The sequence below is a fragment of the Acomys minous genome (assembly GCF_964271855.1).
Source record: "Acomys minous genome assembly, chromosome: 4".
Classification (NCBI taxonomy): Eukaryota; Metazoa; Chordata; class Mammalia; order Rodentia; family Muridae; genus Acomys; species Acomys minous.
In genome coordinates, this window is record NC_140486.1 from 91,825,141 (window position 1) to 91,842,669 (window position 17,529).

Consider the following 17,529-nt stretch of genomic DNA (forward strand, 5'->3'; position numbering starts at 1 on the left):
TAATCGGGCACCACACTCTGCTTTATCGCCTCTAGAGAGTCTAGAGCAGTGGTTCTCACCCTGCGGGGCGTAACCCCTTTGGGAGGTGTGTATCAGACATCCTGCATATCAGATGTTAACACTGTGATTTGTAACAGTAGCAAAATTACTGTTGTATGAATAATCTTTTATGAGATTTATGACAGTTTTATGAAATTAATGAAGAAGCAACTAAATAGTTAGGAGTCACCACAACATGAGGAACTGTATTAAAGGACTGCAGCGGTGGGAAGGTTGAGAACCACTAGTCTCAAGATGAAAAGATGAGGAACGGAAAGTTGTGACTCTGACAGGGAAGAAGTGTCTCAAAGGGTGACTTTGCATTGTACGTGGAAATGTGCCATGTCATGGACAGAAACTTTGCATTTCCTTAATCTATAGTCCAAACGATGTCTCTTCTCAGACTACTCTGACTCCCCACTGCACTCCAACTCGCTTTCACCCAACCTATGGGGCTGCGGCCTGCACCCAGGGCCTTGTTCTGATTGGCCCACACCCCATCCGTTTCATCTTTGCTCACACTGTGATTTTGAGAAGATGTTTTTTTCTGAACTTCCATGTCCTTCAAGGGCCAGCTCATTTCATGTCCCCTGCAAGCTTTTTTTCTGAGTCGTCCAGCCTACTGTGCCTTCTCTTTCCTGTCCTGTGTCACTGCCACTCACTTGTACATGGAGGAAGACAAACATTTCAGTTGGCCATCTGCTGTCTCTCATTCTGAAGAATTTGCCAAAATTCATTGATGCATGGCCCCTTCAGCTGGATGAAAAATTCTACAGGACAGAGCGTGTCTTCACACATCTTAAACCCTCCAGGGAAGAAGGTTAATAAAATCCAATGTGTGGTCTGATAAACATCTTATATGAATAAACAGTGTCACACAGTGCTTGGAGGAAAACAGTACATTAAGTGTGAGAATATTCTAATAGAAGATTAGAAAGTGAGGCTTAACCATAGTCATAATTACACAAAATACCTCTTCAGAAGATAAAAGGCTGATTTGAAGCAAAGAACATACCAAAGTATGGGAGAGAGAAAAGCCAGCTGTGGCTATTGGAGAGTCAGCAGCTGTAAGGGAGACAAAGGAGAAGTCAACAGCTGTTCACTAGAAGGCTGACATAGAACATACCTGTATTTCCTTGAGCATCTTCTACCTTACTGGGTGAAGACAACAGAAAAGACGGCCTGGCAAAGTGAGGGCCTTGAAGGGACAGCTGCTGCTGCTGCTGCAAAGGCATGGTGCCGAGGACAACCCGCCAGTCTACGTGGGTCACGTCAGACCTCGACCGAGCATGTCCCGGCTTGAAAGTCGTGGTCTCATCCAATAAGTCATTCACAGAACGCGGTCTGTCCCTCCGACGCTGACAGATGTTGAAAAGGTTGAAGGTTGACGCTTCCTTTTGTTCCATCCAGGAAAGATTATCTGGGGCTGCCCCTCTCTGGACCATAAGCTGTTCTTTGGCAGGGAAGACATTTTGAGCTTTGGTTTCTAGGAGCCTGCTCTTACAGTGGTCCCAAATCATGGTCCCCTTGCCCAGGGAAGCAACGTTTCTCAAAGCACCATTGTCTGTTAGGTTACCAAGTACCTCGTGCCCCACCAGTTCAGGGACTTCCTGAATCCCATAAACCTCTGCCTGTTGCACAGCCTTTTCCAACTTACTGTCAAAAGTACTAAAGAACTCCTCAGTAACCTCTAAGGCGGGGCTGATGTCATCTACTTCCAAAGCTTCCATGACACAGGGTCCAGGGTCTAAGTCTTACACTACTTCAGGAAAGGGGGTCATCAATGCTCAGCCAACAGAGAGAGGCGGCTCAGCAACGCAGCTGTGGGGACAAGAGGAAGTACCCCTCATCTGGCTGCCTAGAGAAAGCCGGTGAGTGAGGAGACATGCAGCGAGCTTGTTCTTAAGAGAGTTCAGTGCAGACAGCAGGGCAATGCAGTGCCAATCCTCGATTTCCTGGGAGAAAACAAACAAGACAACATCAGCACACTGTTTACTGTGTTCCGTGGTGTACAAGTCTGTCTAATCACTTTTCCACTTTTATGCCTCTTCTGTGGCAGCCATGCACACGGGGATATGACAACACCTATACAAACTTTCTATTGTCAGGAATACACATGGCTCTTTATTTTGTAGGAGAACTTAAGCAGAACAGGGTGGAACACCTGATAATGGGGAATAAGGCCAACAGCTTTTATTCACACAGGGAAGCCTTTGAGAGCAGCTGTAAAAAGACTGCCCTGGCATACTCCTCTGATTTGTTGACCTAGAACAGTAAGCAAAAGACACTAGGGATTCTGTGGCTGGACCTATAGTGCAACGGGCCTAAAAGTCACGAATGCTTTCACAACACTTAAGATCACTCATCGGCTGCTGCCTGTGAAGGAGAAGGACGCTGCCCTTTGACTAAACCTGAATGTTAACATCACTGCTTGAGCTTCCTTGAGTTATAACAAATAAAGCCTAATGATGACTCTGTCCCTCAGAATTCTCCAGTCTTCCTAGAAAAAGGTCTCACGTGCCAAGCTCCCTGGCTTCTGGCTTGGTCGCAGAGTACAAGGTCTAGCCTAGGACTGAAGGTCAGGGGTTTATGAGGCTGTGACAGAGTGGGGAGCCAGGCAAAAAGCCTATGGCAAAATGATGGCCCAAGCGACAGGCTTTAGTTCATCATTTCTTCTCTCTGGACCTGAGGTACCAAACCTCACAGCTCGACCTGAGCAGAAAGAACACTACATAAACCCTAACCCACTGGAAGATGCTAGGCCTTCAGGGTTGGGTACAACTGGAACAGACATGGATTATAATAGAATCCAATACAGTAATCGGCAGCCATACATGGCTATTTTAATTCAGTAAATTTAAGTTCCTCAGTCATACTGGCTGTATTTCAAGTGCCTGGAAGTCACATATATATACCTGTGTGTCTTTTGCAAAAGAACAGATGAAATTAGGCAATATCTTTATTTCCCCTCTTTACTACTTATAAGTAGGTAAAATTATCACTTAATAATACCATCATACATTGCTAAAAAGATAGACATGGTTATTTTTCAAACACTTTATGACTAATCAATTACTTTTTAGCTGCTAGGTCATTAAACTAGTATATTTAAATCAGTAACATCAAACTAAGTTGCTTAAAATGTGTAATATAAACTAACATAGACAACCTTTTATTATCTATTTACCAAGCTGATTTCAAACCCACTACACAAAGCTGAAAATGCTCTTGACTGCTGATCCCCAGGCCTCTACCTCCCAAGCACGGGGTTTTTAGGTGTTTGCCACCCCACTTGATTTTAGGTGGTTCTGGAGATCAAACCCAGGGCTTTGAGCATGCCAGGCAAGAACTCTACCAACTGGACCCTATCCCCAGACCAAAATCTTCCCTTTAGCTTTAGCAATGGTACACACAGATCACAGAAACTGTGGTCGCTTCTCTTATAAAGAGGTGGTGACTATGAACTTGATACATTTGTGTGTTTAATATTTATTGTGTTAGAACTTCATACAATGTTTCTAGCTGCAAACAGGGTTTGGATTTGCTCTTTCTGATCTCAAGCCTCAGTCTGAGGCTTGAAATGGGACTGCCCCCTCCCCCCCAGTTTTATCTTGTATACCAAAGATTAAGAAAAATTAACATATTAAAATGAACATAAAGTACAAGATTCCCATTTTTTACAAAAGATAACAATGTATAAATTATTAAATTAACCTCCTAAGATTACCAGTATTCCTTTTGGTACCTACCATTTCAAACCAAGCGTGTGTGTGTGTGTGTGTGTGTGTGTGTGTGTGTGTGTGTGTGTGTATGGGTGTGGTGTGTATATGTGGTGTGTGGTGTGTGCATATGTGGTATGTGTGTGTGTGTGTGTGTGTGTGTGTGTGTGTGTGTGTGTGCGCGCGCGTAAATACTAAGGATCAAATCCAGGGCTTTACAAATGCTGAAGAAGCAATCTTTAAATCATGCCAGTAGATAAGTCAGGGATCCAAACTTGAGTCCTCATGCTTGCCCAGCATGCACTTTACCAAACTGAGCCACCTGCCAGCCCCTTTATGTGGATTGTTTGTTTGTTTTGATGCTTTCTTCATGATTGGAAGAGAGCTACACAAAATGGAAGTGCCACTGTCATCATGTCATGTCCGGAGTATGTACCATCACCAGGGCCTGTATGTTTCAATAAACACTAATCACCTTTTCCCTTAAGCATTTGCCATATTTTAATATTATTATTTAATTTCTTTATTGATTTAATGCTAGTGTTTTTTCTCGCCACTAAAACAAGCTCTAGAACCCCAGGAATGTATGTTCATTTTTGCTCAAGCAAATAATAGTCTCAGTCAGTCTGTCTGTCTGTCTGTCTCTCTTCTCCCCCCTTTCCCTCTCTCTCTCATCTCCCTCTCTGTCTCACACACACACACACACACACACACGTTGAACACTCATGGCCCTTGCCCTTCATGATCTTTCTACATCACCTACCCTGCCTGCTGTTTTACTCCCCCCTGCTTCTGTTCAAGCTGGAGAACCTTCCCTGTGTACATGGACTCTCGCTGCACCCTCAGTTTACTGCATTGTGTTAAAACGGCCAGCCAATCCCTCAAATCCCATTGCAGCCTCTGAGGAATTGGTGGCCAGCCACAGTACCTTTACCCTACCATACAATTACCACATGGTCATTTTTGGGGATCCCTTTTCTAGAGCTACTTTTCTGGGAGGAATTTTATCTTTTTCTTGTACTCTACTGACTTTGAGTAGACTTCAGACTTTATTATTGAATACCTCTCACTGGCTTGCATCATTTGGCTTTGAATTAACTAAACATGTGTAGACAAGTCACAAACTGAAGTGTCCCTTCCTCTGACAAGTGAAGTGAGCTCCAGTGTGTGGGTACAGAGTGGTGAGTCTTCGCACAAAGCTGGAAGTCAAGAGCTAATTAGAACTCTGTTCTAAATCTGGCTCAACCACACACTTGCTGGGTGGCCTGCGGCAAACCATTTAACCTCTGGTGCCTTACTCAGCTACCTGGAGCCATTAAAGTTGCTGATATCAAATTGCTTTGCATGTAGCTCATTCAGTAGGCAGCTGTTCCAGCATGCCTTTAACAACACGAGCCGCCACACAATTACGAAGCTTCCATTGGCCTCACCCTCATCAGCCACAGGCTCCTGCTCTGTCCCTGAAAAGACTCATCACTTCAACCAAAGCCAAGTCAGAGACCAAAATCAACTACTTAATACTACTTGTCTTTCACACTCAGTGAACTATAGAATTTTTAAAAAGATTTTTAATTCTTACTGCATATACATGGGTGTTTTGCCATATGTATCTATGTGTACTATGATGATGCCTGGTACTCAAAAAGGCCAGAAAACAGCACCAGATCCCCTGGAACTGGAGTTACAGATGGCTGTAAGCTGCCACGTGGGTGCTGGGAACCAAAGCCCCATCCTCTGGAAGATCAGCAAGTGCTCTTCACAGCTGAGCCATCTCTCCAGCCTCAATTACAGAATACCCTTTCTACAAAAGGAATTATTTTTACCATTTCATATAGGGAGAAAAACCCGTTTGTCAATGTGGTAATCAAGAGCTCCAACCAAAGAATCCCATGCATGTATCAAGATGCAACAGGATGGAGAATCAGGGTGTTGCTATTTTCTAACACAGTAATCTGCTGGTCACATGCTCATTAGGAGGCTGGTGAACAGGCTTGATCCAGCAGTCCTTCCATACAGGGTGCAAGCAGGAATGAGTGAGTAATAACACTGGCCTAACTTACCCAAGCACAGATGCCTGGCCTTCTGAGCTGGCTGACAAGGGTGCTAACTCACTCCCAGTGACTTCTCAGAGTGTAATGTGCGCTGAAGGTATCTGGAGCCACGCAGTTTCCAAAACTGCCAGGCTGGACAGAACAATGTGCTGCCAGAGACGCTTCGGATAACCTGCTTCTGCCATCCGAGAGCCAAGGTGACCACAAGGGTACCCAGGACCTGGGGCTCTCACACACTCTCACCTGGGTTAAGGTTGGAGCTGACTGGGAATTTCTCAGTTACACAATGTAATGGAGCCACCAGAAAATGGAGTGACCAGCAAAATGACCTTTCTGAACCATGAAGTACGCCGCTTTTTATAGTGCTCTATCTATCACAAAGACAACGTAAATATGCTGAGGGAGCACAGCCAGGCAGTAGCAGGAGACCAGGGCACTTGGAGGCTTTCAGATGAGACTCACAGCTTGGACCTTAGGTGGAGCCCCATTTTCATAGGCGTGGAGTGAGCACAAAGTGGCCTCATTGTAGCCACACTTCAATAAAAGCCTACTGCTCTCTTGTGAGATGAGCACTACGTTTGTATACAGTGTCTGCATGATAACAAATGCACATAGAAATTCTGGAATATGCTGACAGATATGAAATAAAATAAAAATTAGTCACTAAATCAGAGAAAGAAATGAATAGTAAAGGGTGGTTTTTGTCCCATACTCAAATGGAACGGAGACTATATACAGTTTGGGTACCACTATCTCTTTGAATATATTCTCTAAAAGCATATCCCAATAACTATTAGTGCAGTAGAGCATAGAGAGAAAGCAGAGGAGGAAAGGAGAAGTGGTCTGCTGCTTGTTCCTTACAACCTGGCACAGGCCACATGCCGTGGAACTTCTACAGTCATCTGGTGGCCTCCTCATTACTTTGTTGCTAGCTACTGTTTCCAAAGCCCACATCCCCCTAGCTGGTGTTAGTCAGTCCTCCAAAGAAGCTTTGCCCAAAATTTCCTGATGGGATTAATTCTTTTAAGATCTATATGTGGTGGGTGTAGTGGTGTACGCTTTTAATCGTGCACTCGGGAGGCAGAGGCAGGTGAATTGCTGTGAGTTTGAGGCCAGCTTGGTCTACAAAGCGAGTCCAGGACAGCCAAGGCTACACAGAGAAACCCTATCTTGAAAAACAAAAACAAAACAAAAAGACCTATATTCATGCCACACGCCTCTGCGGTATGTGTAGAGGTCAGGGGACAACTCACGGGAGTCAGCCTTCTCCTCCCACGTGGTTTCTGGGACTGAAACTTCAGCTCAGCATGCTCAGCAGCGAGTGCCTTTTCGCACTGAGGCATCTCTCCCGCCCCTTGTTTGGTTAATCTTGACTGTCAACTTAATTGAATTTAGGAGACAGACCTCTTCCTCTGTCTGATGGCATTTACAGAGAGGTGGGAAGATACTCAGAATGAGGGCAGCACCATCCTATGTGCTGGCGTCCCACAGAGAACAAAACAGAGGTGAGAGAAATGTCAGAATTCACCTCCACTTCCTGACTGAAAATGCAATGTGACCAGACTTTTACACTCCTGCTTATATGACATCCCCACTGTGATGGACTCTCAAACAATCAACTAAAATAACCTCTTTCCCTCCCTCCCCCACCCTCCCTCCCTCCCTCCACCGGCTCCTTCCTTCCTTCCTCATGCTGCTTTATAGTATTTGGCCACAGCAACAAGAAAATGACTAATACACTTGGGTACTATACTCTTCAATTTCCCTGTTATTTCTACTCTCTTAAGTCTCAGTCTACAAACTCTTCCTCCCCTATGGATTTCCTCACCAAATACAGGCACTCAAGAGGGTGTGGTGGTGCACACCTTTAATCTCAGCACTCAGGAGACAGAGGCAGGCATATCTCTGTGAGTTCAAGGCCAGCCTAGTCTACAAAGTGAGTCCAGGACAGCCAAGGCAACACAGAGAAACCCTGTCTTACAAAAACAAACAAAAAACCAGGCACTGAGTCATCTCCACCAACTGCAGCTACATAATCAATAAGCATACTGCAATTTCAAACATCTGCCTTCATTCTCAAACGCAGACCTGACCTCTGGTAGTATGTTCCCAGCTAAGTGAAGAACTTTTTGAGCTGGCCCACTTCATGGCAAAACTGTACTCAATGTATCTAAAACCACGCTCCATTGTTCAATATTAGCTAAGTGTCTACTATGAACAGGACACACTTGTAGGCAATGGAGAAACAGCAGTGGCTTGGCTCCCTCAGTGAAGCTCCCGTTGACAAGATCCAACATGTATCCTTGGCTTGGTTTGCTTTTCCAGTTTTGTACTTCCCTTCTGTACACACCTCTTGTGCTCAGAACAAAAACACTACAGATTACATTTTATGCTTTTCAAATTCCCAGACTTTGCTGGTAATCATTACTAAGTTACCCTCTGCCCACTTCTACCTATTAAATTTCTACTGACTTTTCAAGTGCCACTCTCACCTGCCACCTCTTCTGAACGCCTTCTCTGATCCCTAAATTGCTCTTTAAACTGCCAGTGTATCTCTGGTACCTCTCCTACATCATCCACTGAGTGTTCTTTTCAGATGATAAGGAGGATAATTTGTCATTTTATTTTATGCTAGCTATGTCACATGGTACTTTATGTCTCTAAGCCTCACAATGTATACTGTGGCTGCTACTATGCTATTCATTCTCAAACGAGGACTCAACATCAAGTACTTAGATTGAGGCCACCATGTGATGGCCACTGTGTGATGGTCACTGTGATGGCCACAGTGTGATGACCATTGAGTAATGTTAATTTGACTTACTTTCTAAAAACATCGATTTTTCAAGCTTTTAAATTTTATGTTAGCAGTGTCTGAGTGTGTGCGTGTGTGTGTGTGTGTGTGTGTGTGTGTGTGTGTATGAATGTAAGCTTACTTTAGTAAAATATGGCTTACTTTCTAAAACCCCATGTTTACCTAAGTTTTTTAATTATACTTGAGCAGAGAATGCTTCCTTAGCACTAAACATGGCAGATATCAGGTATTTCACTAAGACCTTGCGTAGAACTAAAAGCACCATTGCAGAGCACAGGACTATTTTGTGATAACCCCAACACACACACACACACACACACACACACACACACACACTCAGCAACTAGGCTGGTCATATTTTCCAGTGAGTTGGAACTCAAGCCCTTTCTAATGCCAGCACCGCAGAGTCTCCTTTGAAATATCTCCAACTATCAATCAAAAATACTGTTTCAGTTAATCTCTGCACTTGTTTATCATTTTCCACCTGCAAAATCTTACGACATTTGATGCTCCAAGACGCTTTTCCGGCAATCCAGCTAAATATAAGCATACAACACTTTAAATCTCAGATTGCTCTGCTACCAAAGCAGCAACCTGGACTAGAAAATCTATCCATAAAACCACCAGTGTCCGGGCTGGAGAGATGGCTCAGAGGTTAAGAGCACAATCTGTTCTTCCAAAGGTCCTGAGTTCAATTCCCAGAAACCACATGGTGACTCACAACCATCTATAATGAGATCTGGCGCCCTCTTCTGGCATACAGGCAGAATGCTGTGTAAATAATAAATAAATAAATAAATAAATAAATAAATAAATAAATAAATAAATCCTTTTAAAAAAGAACACCAGTGGCCTAATATACCCTTAGAAACAAAACAGGGAGGCAGACCTCAGTTCTATAAATGTCTAAAACTGCAGACTTGATCTCCCCTTGCCTCCTCTGCAGGGAACAGTGATTAAAGATCAAGCAATGAGTCACTCCAATCCCCTTCATCCTGAGACGGGGTGGTATCTGGCAACTTCAGCACAGAAACCAGTCCAGCCTGGTGGTACAGGACTGTAGCCCTACTATACAGAGGCCGAGGCAGGAAGCCAGTGAGTTCAAGTCCTGCCTACACAACTTACCCTGCCTCAAAATTAAAAGTAAGAGGAGGGCCAGGGATATAGTTGTGTGGTAGAGCACTTGGCTGGCATGCACCAAGCCCTAGGTTCAGTTCCTGGCCCCACAAACAGCCAAAGTCCATGTTGCTGGAGTCAGTCTCAAACTACATTAGGGAGTAACTGCAAGGTGACCTAGGGACCTCAGGCACCAAGGGCTGGAAGTGTGACATATGGCCAAAATGAGCATAATAAAGAGGTAGTATGTCGAGCCTTAAACGCCCATCTCACCACAGAAGGGCTAGGGAAATGCCTTCAGACCTAAAGATTACCATCGGTTCACACAACTGTTCATAATCTTCTCAACACAAATAGGATTGGGGGTATTTCCAAATAGAAGCTGGAGTTTCTTTTATTTTTTCTTGCATAATACCTCAAAATGCAGTTAACCTGTAGGGGAAATTACATGGTTTTACTGAAAATACTCATTTTCCACATGCACAGTTTAGGCTATGGTTTATAAAGTGCTTGGTGAGCCTTTTAATAAATACTTAGAGCAATCTCAACAGAGAGAGGTGAAAGGAGTAATGGGACTGTTTCAACCATGATGAAAGAGACCAAAATGACTCATCTATTGTCAGCTGAAGGTCCCACGGGGAAGACAAAGGAGTTCTGAAATCCTTGTCTAATCACCGAGTCCGGTGGGCCACCCAAGTTCAACCTTGTAAATCGCCTCAAAGCTCATACATGCCACAGTGGTAGAACCATCAATCAGTAGACCGAAAGCAAGCTCTGAGCCACCCAGCTCGGGACAATATGGCAGTGAGTACAGCACAAATTGTGGACCCCAGGAATAGGCTCTTGCTTTAGCACTGCCTTCCCCATTGAATGACATCCAGCAAGTCGGGCTGATAGCAGGCCGCTGGGCCATCTCTGGGAAAGAGCAATCCTGCTATGTCTGCCCCAAACTGTCTCATAGTTGAGAAGCACAGATGCAGATAGTATTTATATAATTTCTCAGAGAAATCTAAAAGTGCATCAAGTACTCAAGCGCTACTTTAGATAGTGGAGGTGTAAAATACAGATCTGCCCTTGAAGGGCTTAACAACTCAGGGAAACAGACACAAACAAAAAGTAAGATATTTGAGAACACAGAAAGTATCATTAATAACCAGAAACAGATCACAGTCAAATGACAATGATAGGTACTCAGTGATGCTTCCAGGAGGAAACCAAAGACAAAGGAAACAAACACATAAACACACACACACACAAACAAAAACAGAATTTTAAAAAATTATCAAGCTATTAGCTCTGGGGTGCTTATAAAGAATATTATGAGAAGTGCTTAGCTTTTTTTTTCTTCTTTCTGTTATATTTGAATCTGCTAAAAACAAAAAACAAGGGTGGCACCAGGTGTGGTGGCACACACCTTAAGTCCCAGCACTCAGGAGGCAGAGGCAGGTGGATCTCTGAGTTTGAGGCCAGCCTGGTCTACAAAGTGTGTCCAAGACAGCCAGGGTGACACAGAGAAACCTTGTCTCGAAAAAGCAAAAAGAGAAAAGTGAATGTTAAATGTTTTCTCAAGAGTTCCAGAGTAGTGATGAGGTCTAAGCAAAAGGTGCCTCACCACTATCTGAAACGATGCACATTCAGCGGTGACGGGTTGCATCCATGAACCCCCTTTCTCCTTTTAGGACTTAATCTAACAATGTCCTTGGCTATCAATCTGCCTCCAACCAATTTAGTCAGGAAGCAAGCAGGGCTGGCAAAGGCAGACAAAACTGTCTCTGACTTCAAAGATAAGATAAGGACAACAACAGAAAGAATCTAACTGCACAACATGAAGGCCAGAAAATCCTCCGCCTGTCATATAGGCTAGAAAAAGCTTAAAGACACTAAGTCAGTAGGAGAGCTTTTCATTCCACTAATTGGTCTGAAATTTTATTTTTAAGATTTCTTTTTATTTGTAATTGTGTGTGGTGAGTGGTGTGTGTGTGTTACGTGTATGTGTGTGTTTTCTGAGTGGGGTATACGTATGTGAGTACAGGTGCCTGCAGAGGCCAGAGGCAACAAACCCCACCCCACCCTAACCTCCCCAACCCCCCACCCCCACTAGACTTGCAGGCTGTTGTAAGCTACCTAACATGGGTCCTAGGACTTAAACTCGCAAGAGCAATATCTGCTCCTAACCAGTGAGTCATCTCCCTAGCACCTTAAATTAACTTTATTATGGACCATTACCACTAATGTGAAGCAGGTTTTCCCAAAACAATTCTGCAGGGTGGACATGGTGCTACTGGAGAGTCAGGAGCTTAAGGCTAGCCTCCACAGCACACGTAGTAAGTTGGAGGCCAGCCTAGGCTACACAGAAACCCCCAATGTATATGTATAAATTCTAGGGCCTGGTCTACAGAGCAGTCAGGGGCAGCCAAGGCTACACAGAGAAACCCTGTCTTGAAAAAAACAAAACAAAACAACAACAAAAATTCCAGAGAACTGATTGACTACTATTTGACTGATCTGATCTGGTACTGAGATGATGAATGTGTTAGCGCTAACACAGCTGCCCACTGTCAGGGACTCCTGTCCACTGCTGTAGTAAACGCTTTACAAATGTCCTGCAGAGAGCTGGGTGGTACTGGGACACAGCTTTAATCTCAGGAAGCAGAAGCAGGCAGATCTCTGTGAGTCTGAGGACATCCTGGTCTACAGAGATAGTTCCAGGACAGTCAAGGCCACACAAAGAAACCTTGTCTCAAAAAAAAAAAAAAAAAAAGTCCTGTAGAGGCCCCTTTCAGTATGGATGGACTTATGTTAAAGGTGGAATGATGGTCTTAAACACTAATATTTACATATTACTTGCTTTCTAAAAGGCTCCTTGTGAGTACTAAGTTGTTAGATCCTCCCAACAAGTCATTTATTTAGGAGCTGCTATCATTATTCATTCCACTTTACAAGGAAATAGGAACTTAAAGAGATGAAGTTACTTGTCTTGGGTAATATGGCCTGAGTAAAACCAACACTAAATGCACAGTCCCATATGCAATTCAAAGGTAACTGATAACCCTAAAATAATACACTAACATTTCATATACATGGTGCTTCAAACTTCAGGATAAAACACCAGCAGCTATAACTAATATTTATTTTTTTATTGTTTTATATGTTAATCCCATGACCCAAGGAGTTACCTGATAACTGTCATATTTATGCCCAGGAAAATAAGTGATAATCTAATTTGCAAAAAATAAAAAATAAAAATCGCTTCTATAATCTTTCCGTGTCATTGTAAATTCTCTAAAGGAATGGCATATGAGAAGCCCCTGAATAGAGTAAAAAGTTGTTCCTTCCTGAGTGCTGGGATTAAAGGCGTGTGCCACCATGCCCACTGACCGGTCATACACTCAAGGGTGGCTTTGGGGTGCAAATCAGACACCAGAATGCTATGCTTTATGAACCCCAAAGCAGGGTACAGGAGGCCCCAGGTATCTGCTACCAAGGGAAAGATTACTAGATCCTCTTCGATCTCCTTTTTTACACTAACAAACTAGGGCGAGTGGTGATGGGCATCTGCTTAGGAAGTGACACAACGTCTTGATGTACTCAAGCATGCCTTCCGCAGAGTTAAAGGCAGCAAGGGCTGCTCTGCACCTGTTTCCCAGGGGCCTTGAAGTGGAGGGGTTTAGGATTTAACAGGACTTAACAGAACAGCTCTGGACAGACTCAGGTCAGCGCATCTCTCAACCCGCAGCAGAGAGCATCTGCCTCTGATTAACACAGAGACCCAGAACTGGACACTGGGTAAAGAACTAGAGATTTTGGAGCCCTCATCCCTAGATGGGATGTCTTCATCAAATCCCTCCCTCCAGCTCCAATCTGTGAAAGAGGAGGCAGAACGACTGTAAGAGCCAGAGGTGGCAGGTGACTCCAAGGAAACAGTATTTCTAGACACAGCAGACCCGATATACATACGAACTCACAGATACGGTGACAGGTACGCAAGACCTGCACAGGTGCAAACCAGACAAAAATCCCACACAGAGAAGGGGAAGTGGACGCAAAGTCTCACCTCTAACCAGAAAGCTCTGTGTAGTTGGCAGCTGCTGGGGACGGGAAAATCAGCTTTCTCCAGCGGAGAGCCAGTGGGCATGTCGACACTGTGGGGCAGGCCCGTGCCAGGAGTAGCTGGCTAGCAAGACTCTGTGGGTGCTGTTTGTGCACTTTTTGTTTTGGCATTTTTATCTCATTAGGCTGTTTTGTTTTCTGCCTTATGGGTTTCAGAGACAAAATATAAAGTTGGTGGGCAGGAAGATGAGAAAGATTTGGTAGGAGTTAGGGGAGGGAAAAGAATATGACCAAAAATATACTGTATATAAAAAGGGTTTTTTTTATTTAAAAAAAGAGAAGTGCTCCCCTCAACAAGAACTATAAACAAAGCCCTTTTTTGCTTCCCAAGATGTTGACATCTAGGCTACATCTCCCACACCCCAAGCCTGTTTATTTGAGACAGGGTTTCTCTATGCGGCCCTGGCTGTCCTGGAACTGGAGATCTGTAGATCAGGCTGGCCTTGAACTCACAGATTTGCCTATCTCTGCCTCCTGAGTGCTGGGATTAAAAACGTGCGGTGCCACCACCCACCTCATTTCCCTCCTTTCTCTTGTCTAAGTTTCTGAAGAAATGTCTGATCTTTACACTTTCAGGCTCTGCTTTTTACTACCACATTCACTCTCCCACAAGAAGCAGCTCTGGCTCTGCCCCAGGTGAAACTTGACATACCAATGTCACTGGTTTCTAGATGCCCAAATCTAGGAGCTGTCTTACAATGAGTCTGAGCACTCAGCAGTGGGGCCCACGAATACCCACTCTGCACCGCCCTTGTGAATGCACTGACGCAGCCGCCTGCTTTCTCCTTCACCCGTGGATGGTCTGCTCTCCTGCTCCTGTGCTCAGACCACACATGCGCTGTGGTCCTCTTACGTAGCATCTCTCCCACTCTCCCTAATGATCTCCGTGTCTGTAGCTTCAGCTACAGTCCACATGGCAGATGGAGAACAGATCGTTCTCCTGAGAGAGATGACATTTGTGATGGCTTTTTATATATGTCCTAATTCCGACAATGCACAACTAACGCCTCAGCTTACCCTTGAGCCTGCCTCCTCCGAACATTTGCTACAGACAAAAGCACATCATCCCTTAATAAAGATGAATATCCACTCTGCCATTTCTAGCTGACTCACCAGTGACCAATACAAATTACCAAGCCCTATGGCTTCTGCCCCTGTGGTATCTGCAAATTCTACCCACTGCTCTGTATCTCCGCCACCGTAACCCAGCTGCCACCACGAAGCCATCTTGCCGGCAGTCTTCTCCTCTAATCCACTCACCACACTGCCACCCAAGTGCGCTTTCTGAGGTCAAAACCCTGCTGCCTTCTGTACAAACACCACCCAGAAGAGCTCACATCACTTTCCCGCCAGCCCTTGCTTCTTACATCACCCTCCTACCACAATCCATTCTGTCTCTAATCACAAAGAAGGTACAGAAATGAGAATCTCCCTGCTTTCTTTGCCTGGAAGCCCCTTTTCCACTGCCACCATCCTGAACCTCTTTATCAGCACTGTTCCTGCCAAGGTGCCCCACCCCAGAGAGGCAGCATCTAATCCAGCCTTCAGGTCTGTGCTGAGGAATCAGTTTTCTCCTGACTTTCCAGGCCCATTTGGACGTGCCCTTATAGTCCCCTACAGCATCCTGGTCGCCTCCATCATTAGGTCAGATACTACTTTACAGAGGCCTGTTTTCTTCTGTCTCCTGCTGCAGGATATTTGATCACACTGAGAACCTGGAGATTGTGCACTGGAAAAACCTGTTTCCAGTTGTGGTGTGGCTCAGCCCTGGCACATATCTCTAATCCAGGAACTTTCTGTTTATTGTAAACAGGTGGTTGTGATATGGCTCAGCCCTAGCACATGACTTTAATCTAAACGCATTCTGTAAAAAGGATTAAATAAAGTCAACCATGGGTCAAGAGGTTAAGCAAGTAACCAGTTGAACAGAAGTGAACATAGGAAAAAAACAGAGAATGAGAGGAAATCCAGAGGATGGATAGAGAGATGCACAGAAAGCAGAAAGGAAGGACATTCAGTTTGAGGGGTTTTTAAGACAGCGTGAAGAAAGAGAGGGGCTTTTTCTTCTGCGACTTCAGCTGAGTAGGAAGGTCCGCTGGGTGCTTTCTCTGACTCTCTGAGCTGTAGGCTTTCACCCCAGCATCTGGCTCTTAAATTGAACGTTTGGGATTTTGTTAAAGAACAACAGTCTCCCCTAACAAACAGTAAGCTTCATGAAGACAAGACTGAGTGTGTCTGATTCAAGGTTATTCTCATGCCTACAGACCACACAGTGAAGTGTGTGTCTACCCACTTCCCAATTAGCTAATTGTCTACAGTAAACTAGGTACTACAGAACAAGGCAGCTGTAGTTTGTACTGAATTATAAACTGTTTATTCAAGGTAGTTGGATATACATAAACCTCTACCTCACTCATGGATGTGGTACATAACCAGGGAATCCAATTTGAAAGCTGGCTCAAAACAAAATGTTAATAAAAACAGTAGGCTTGACATCTCAAAGAAATGGCCTCTCAGCCCAGCATGCTGCTGTGCATCTTTAATCGCAGACCACGAGAGGCAGAAACAGGATCTCTGTGAGTTCAAGACCAGCCTGTTCTACATAGAGAGTCCTAGGACTACATAGAGAGACCCTATCTCAATAAAACAAGAATAAATAAATAGAACTGCCTCTCTATTTTCACTTTGATTTTTGCCCATAACTCAGCCACTGAGATTAAATGGCACTCATTGACAAATCATGTTTGTACTGCATAGTATGCAGGAAAGTAAGTTATGAGGGCTTTTTAGTATCTGTTTATACCTACAGTGAGGTATATGAGACAGAGGCAAATTGGGTATGGCCTTTGTTACTGGCAACCACTTTCGTCACAGCTGTTACTAAGCTTTCTAAATTATCTGCTTTGCACCTGAACATGTGGCTCCTTATGACCCATATAACAAGTCAGTTCTGAAAAACAAAAATGAAAATGAAGAAAGCTATTCCTTGCCACGTATTGCCCTACACTATTTCTTTCAGGAAGTAAACATTCTCATGAAGCAAGGCAAGAGGCCAAGAGCCAGTGTGGTGGCAGACACTTCTGGTACTGCTCTGAGGGTACGGAAGAGGGGGATGTGAAACAGGAGTCGGAGCCAGCCCTGAGAAAAGAGAAGGAGCAGTCATTGCCTGGTGCTCCTGGGAAATGTCTAGAAAAAGAGAATCCTAAAAAAAAGAAAAAAAAAAAAAAAGAGGTCTACCTAACTAATCTTTTCTAGGTTAAAATCAGACCTTATGAAACCAGTAGAGTAGTGTCAGTCTCTGAGCCTGCTTTGTAAACACGTAAATGCATGACCTGATTTCAAATCTTCTGACAGGGCTGCACACGGAGATCACAGTACGCCTACTCTCAGATATTCAGTACCCACAAGCTTCGGGTGCTTGCTGTGACAGTGATACTGGCCTCCAGCTAGCTTGGTTTTCCTAGTCCTACTGACAAGCTCTTCTTTTTCCTTTCTGTCAAATGATTACATAGTCCTCAGTTCCTTATTTCCTTGCTTTGTACGTCCTGGAGTGTAACCTAGCGCCTAAATCCACTCATCTTAAAGAAAACAAGGCCTTTTAGCCAGATGTGGCAACACACGCCTATAATCCCAGCACTCCAGAGGCAAAGGCAGAAAGATCACTAGCCCAGATGAGATG

General features: G+C 44.2%; 1 protein-coding gene across 3 annotated transcripts in view; it reads right to left on the reverse strand.

Moving 5' to 3' along the window:
- The window catches only part of PLEKHM3 (pleckstrin homology domain containing M3), a 160,543-nt gene that overhangs the window by 138,537 nt on the left and 4,477 nt on the right, over positions 1-17,529 (reverse strand). For all 3 annotated transcript variants that reach the window (XM_084779291.1, XM_084779290.1, XM_084779292.1), the window contains exon 2: positions 1,166-1,994. In XM_084779291.1, coding sequence (XP_084635417.1) covers positions 1,166-1,769 — 604 coding nt within the window. In that variant the 5' untranslated portion in view covers positions 1,770-1,994. The remainder of the gene's footprint in view (positions 1-1,165; positions 1,995-17,529) is intronic.